General features: G+C 52.8%; 1 protein-coding gene across 1 annotated transcript in view; it reads left to right on the top strand.

Moving 5' to 3' along the window:
- Nucleotides 1-1,388: 1,388 nt before the first annotated feature.
- Nucleotides 1,389-5,637, top strand: part of kat5a (K(lysine) acetyltransferase 5a) — a 19,548-nt gene continuing 15,299 nt past the window's right edge. The window contains exons 1-2 of the mRNA XM_043686692.1: nucleotides 1,389-1,509; nucleotides 2,394-2,471. Coding sequence (XP_043542627.1) covers nucleotides 1,393-1,509; nucleotides 2,394-2,471 — 195 coding nt within the window. The 5' untranslated portion in view covers nucleotides 1,389-1,392. The remainder of the gene's footprint in view (nucleotides 1,510-2,393; nucleotides 2,472-5,637) is intronic.

Genomic DNA, 5,637 nt, shown 5'->3' with positions numbered 1-5,637 from the left:
AAGTGGGCAGCAGTAAGATGTTATGTTGTTGTGAAGTACTCCTGTGGAGGTTACTTGCCAGGATCTGAGGATGACTGGGGTGACAGTTTTGTTAGTTTTGCCTCATGCTGTGATGAGCTGTCTCCCTAGGTGAATGAACCCTCTTGGGTACTGATTTGTTTATAGATGTAGCAATCCAGCCTGCTCAGCTCCTTCTATATGTTCAAGGGATTAGCATTTCGCAGGCCAGAATCACATTGGTTGCTCTGTCCCTAATTGCCCCTTGAGTGAAGTGGCCCACTGTGCCATCTCAGAGGGCAGTTGTGAGTTCATCAGCCTGTAGGTTTCTTTCCCGAAAGGATGTTAGTGAACCAGGCAGACTGGTTTTAACACTTGATGACGGTTTGTGGTCACCTTCACTGAGACTAGCTTTCAATTTTGGATTTTATTCAAGAATTAATCTAGACTTGATCAGCTTTGCTGGGGCCATTGAGATCCGTGTTCCCAGGGCATTAGTCTGTGCTTCTGGCTTACTAGACTAGCAACACTACGTCTCACGTCCTTGCCACTGCTTGATAATCCTTTCCAAATAACAACGCAAACGTAAGTTGCCAGTGAGCCTGGCAAGTGCCTCTGGAAATGTTGGCTTTGTTTGAAGATCTGTGGCCCCCGTGTTCTGTGTCAGAACAGCAGCACTGCCTGAATTGCTGAGCATCTCAGCGATGTGTTTCTGTCACCTCGGCTGCTGAGCTCTCCCTGACCAGCACCCAGGAGAGGGCAGGGACCCAACACTGCCACTGAGCTGCTGCGTAACCTGAATCTCACTGGAGTACCTGGGTCTGGTGGAGTCGGAGATGGTGGTGGACTATGCACAGATTCTTGCACTGTGACCCCCCCCACTCCCAACACCAGCCCTCAATTGTGTAAGACTGAGGAGACGCAGTGACCAGACAGTGTCCTGTAATGCTGTCTCAACCACCTATCCCCCCTCTATGACCTTGGGGGATGCCTTGCATGGATGGGTATGTGCGGGGCTTCACCAGGTTCACTGTCCCCCTTCCCCCCTCCCCCACCCCACCTCACCTCACCCCACCAGAATGTAGACATGTCCCCTAACTCTGCCTTCCCAGTGCCCTGTGGTGGGAGAGGCAGGGGGAGACCTCCCAGCCCTTCTCGCTCCTTCCTGCCCCAGTGTACAAGGTGCCCCGCATCCATCTCCCTCCCTCTCTCCTCCCCTTCCCCTGTCGGTCACTGCCGTGAAATAAAGGTCTGATCTGGATAGAGTGCAGTGCTGGCAAGCTTGGAAAGTCACGCAGAGAAGCTGGCGGGGGCGGGGGGGTGGGAGGAGGGGAGATCGGGGGGGGTGGGTTGTGGGTGGCCTCTGTGCGTCTGACAGAAATCTTCACTTGAGAAATGTTCTGCATTCCCTTGCAGAAGAGGAAGTTGGAGGCTGTTTCTCTTACAACCCAGTGCTCCCCAGCAACTCCAGTGGCACCAGCACCAGAAATACCCACCCCCGTCTTTGCACAGGTAAGTTTGAGATGCGGGATATTGGGACGGGGGACGGGCGTGGGGGTGGGGGAACAGGGTTCAGTTGCCAGTGTTAATGCTCCTCATTCCAGCCCTCCCTATCTCAGCCAGTCAGCATATCCTTCTATTTATCCCTCCGTCCAACACCGGCACTTCCTTGGATGGAGATGGTCGTTGATAGCATGTGGAGAGTTTAGGGACAGCCACACTGCCAGAATCATTCAGTCCAGGACAAGGAAGGACAGCACACTTTTGTCCTGGAAGGGCACTCGCGATTCAGCTAGGCTCACTGGGTATTTGCTGGATCCCAGGCCACTTTGCAGAATCGCTACAGTGTGGAAAGAGGCCATTCGGAGATCGTCGTCACCAACCCACCACCCTGACCTGCACATCCCTGTGCACTATGGGACAGTTCGCAAACAGCCAATCCACCCTGACCTGCACATCCCTGGGCACTATGGGACAGTTCCCCCACGGCCAACACACCCTAACCTGCACATCCCTGGACACTATGGGACAATTTCCCATGGCCAATCCACCCTAACATGCACATCCCTGGGCACTATGGGACAATTTCCCATGGCCAATCCACCCTAACCTGCACATCCCTGGGCACTATGGGTCAATTTCCCACAGCCAATCCACCCTAACCTGCACATCCCTGGGCACTATGGGACAATATCCCACGGCCAATCCACCCTAACCTGCACATCCCTGGGCACTATGGGACAATATCCCACGGCCACTCCACCCTCACCTGCACATCTCTGGGCACTATGAGACAATTTCCCATGTCCTTGCCATTTTGCTCTGCTGTTCGCTCGCTCTGACACAAGTGCAGCCTCTGAATTTCCATTGAACTTGAAACGGTCTGTTCCCCGCAGCAGAATGGTTCGGTGAGGAGACCAGTGTCGGTGGTCACTGGGCGGAAGAGGAAAGCTGGCTGCCTGGGGACTGATGAGGTAAGTCTGTGCGATGTGTCCTCTCTCGTATCCTGTCTGCCTGTTGTGCCCTGTGTCCCACACAGTATCCTCAAACAACATCACAGACTTGGTTGCCCGCAAAATATCTTGGGATGTCCTGAAGTTTGGGAGTTTTGGGAGGACAGCAGATTTCTGTCCCTGAAGGACACCTGTGAATCACCTTGAATAACTGGGTGTTTGCTGGATCCTCGTCCACTTCGCAGAATCCCTACAGTGTGGAAAGAGGTCATTCGGCCCATTGGGCCTACACTGACTCTGCAAAGAGCATCCCACCCTTTCTAACCTCCTCCTGTAACCCTACATCTCTCCTGGCTAACCCACCCAGCCTGCACATTCCTGGACACTATGGTCAATTCACCCCAACCTGCACATCTTTGGACTGTGGGAGGAAACCGGAGCACCCGGATGAAACCCACTCAGACACTGGGAGAACGTGCAAACTCCACACAGTCAGTCGCCTGAGGGGTGGGATCGATCCCGGCTCCCTGGCGCTGGGAGGCAGCAGTGCCTTTCTTTATTGGTGTGTACTGCTCAGGAAAAGGCCATTCAGTCCACTGAGCTTGTGCCAGCTCTTTGTAAGATCTCTCTAGTGAGAACCCCTCCCTCTGGTCTTGCCCTCCTTTCCCAATGTTTCCCTGATTGTCATCCCCACTTTTGAAAGTTTCTGTTGAATCTGCCCTTTCAGGAGTGTGTCCCAGATCACAACAACTCACTGCCTCAAATAAAACACTCTGGTCATCTCGCCCTCCCTCCCCCTCTCGCTTGAGTTCTGTTCCTGATTCCCTTCGATCCCAAGTCCCTCCAGCCTCTGGGAACAGTCTCTCCCTCACTGACTCCATCCAACAGCCTCCTTCTTGATTCCGAACGCCACGAGTCAGTCTCCTGCCGTGCCTTCCCTGCTCCGAGGGGAATGGTCCCACGGCGCCTCCAGTCTCTCCTTGCCATCTCATTGTGCCTGGTGTGAGGACCCACTTGTCAGCTCTCAGTGGGAAAGGAGGCCTTGGGCATTGGGCATTGGGCAAGCAAACGCAACATTCCAGGAAGAAAGAAACCATTCCCTTTCCTAATCCCGGGGTCAGCTGTAATCATCCATTTCTGAGCTCGCCAACACCACTTTATTAAACGGAGACAGGATTTGTGACAGTTAAGAATGTAAAATGATAAAACAAAGAACTGCGGACGCTGGAACTCAGGAACAAAATCAGTAATTGCTGGGGGAAAGAATTCAGTAGGTCTGGCAACATCTGTGGATGCTGCCTGACCTGCTGTGCTTTTCCAGCACCACACTAATCTAGACTCTGGTTTTCAGCATCTGCACTCCTTGGTTTTTACCTCTGTGGAGAGAAAGCAGAGTTAACATCTACATTGGGGAGATGAAGCTTTGTGGAACACCCACGTTCTGTCCTTTTTATATAAAAAAAAGACCCTGAGCTTCCAGGTGCCTGTCACTTTAACAGCCCACCTTGTTCCCTGGCCAATATCTCTGCCTCAGGTTCACTGCAGTGTTCCTGCACAGCTCAGCACAAGCTGGAAGAACAGAACCTCATTTTCCACTTGCAATTTTATGGGCTCCATATCGAGTTTAGTAATTTGAGGGTATGAAAACCTTCTCCCAAGTCCTTACTCTAGTTCCCCCCCCCACCCCAGGCCATGTCATCACATTGACTGCTGTCACAAACTACCACTGCCAGTCTCCATGAGCAGCTATTCATACTCCCAGGCTGACCTCCACCCATCCCCTCGACTGCACAACTGCTTTTCTCTCTCTCTCCACCTATCTTTGTTTTTAATTAAACTGTACAAAAATACAGTCAACAATAAACAGCATTTTACAGGGGGAAAACTGCAGACAAATGCCAAATCTCACCTTACCAAAGAGAAAACCATAGACACAGTCGTATACGAGATTAGTGTGGTGCTGAAAAAGCACAGCAGGTCAGACAGCATCCGAGGAGCAGAAAAAGCAACGTTTCGGGCAAAAGCCCTTCATCAGGAGCTTTTCCAGCACCACTCTAATCTTAACTCTGATCTCCAGCATCTGCAGTACCTACTTTCGCATAGTCGTCTACAAAACAGTCTGATCAAACGAGGAATAATACAGTCACGTCACACACACACACACACACATACAGATACAGACACACACACACACACAGATACAGACACACACAGACACACTCCTCTATAACATATATTCCCATCTAGTTCAAGCTACTCTCAGCTCTTAAGAAGGGTGACTGAGCCCGAAATGTTAACTCTACTGTCTTTTCCAGCAATTTCTGTTTTTATTAATAATGTATAAGTGTTGATTCGGCAGAGGAGCTCAGGAAGGATAATAACTAACTTGTTAAAATCGAAGTGATTACACTTTGAGCATACTCCAAGTTACCGTACACACAGTCCCCGGTCCCCGTGTCCCACACTCGGAGTTACCGTACACACAGTCCCCGGTCTCCGTGTCCCACACTTGGAGTTACCATACACACACTCCCCGGTCCCCGTGTCCCACACTCGGAGTTACCGTACACACAGTCCCCGTGTCCCACACTCGGAGTTACCGTACACACAGTCCCCGGTCTCCGTGTCCCACACTCGGAGTTACCGTACACACAGTCCCCGTGTCCCACACTCGGAGTTACCGTACACACATCCCCGGTCCCCGTGTCCCACACTCGGAGTTACCGTACACACACTCCCCGGTCCCCGTGTCCCACACTCGGAGTTACCGTACACACACACTCCCCGGTCCCCGTGTCCCACACTCGGAGTTACCGTACACACACTCCCCGGTCCCCGTGTCCCACACTCGGGGTTACCGTACACACAGTCCCCGGTCCCCGTGTCCCACACTCGGGGTTACCGTGCACACAGTCCCCGGTCCCCGTGTCCCACACTCAGGGTTACCGTGCACACAGTCCCCGTGTCCCACACTCGGAGTTACCGTACACACAGTCCCCGTGTCCCACACTCGGAGTTACCGTACACACAGTCCCCGGTCCCCGTGTCCCACACTCGGAGTTACCGTACACACAGTCCCCGGTCCCCGTGTCCCACACTCGGAGTTACCGTACACACAGTCCCCGGTCCCCGTGTCCCACACTCGGAGTTACCGTACACACAGTCCCCGGTCCCCAAGTCCCACACT

The sequence above is a fragment of the Chiloscyllium plagiosum genome, unplaced genomic scaffold (assembly GCF_004010195.1).
Source record: "Chiloscyllium plagiosum isolate BGI_BamShark_2017 unplaced genomic scaffold, ASM401019v2 scaf_14515, whole genome shotgun sequence".
Lineage (NCBI taxonomy): Eukaryota > Metazoa > Chordata > Chondrichthyes > Orectolobiformes > Hemiscylliidae > Chiloscyllium > Chiloscyllium plagiosum.
The sequence above is the reverse complement of the archived record's forward strand: the minus strand, read 5'-3'. Positions and strand labels throughout refer to the sequence as shown.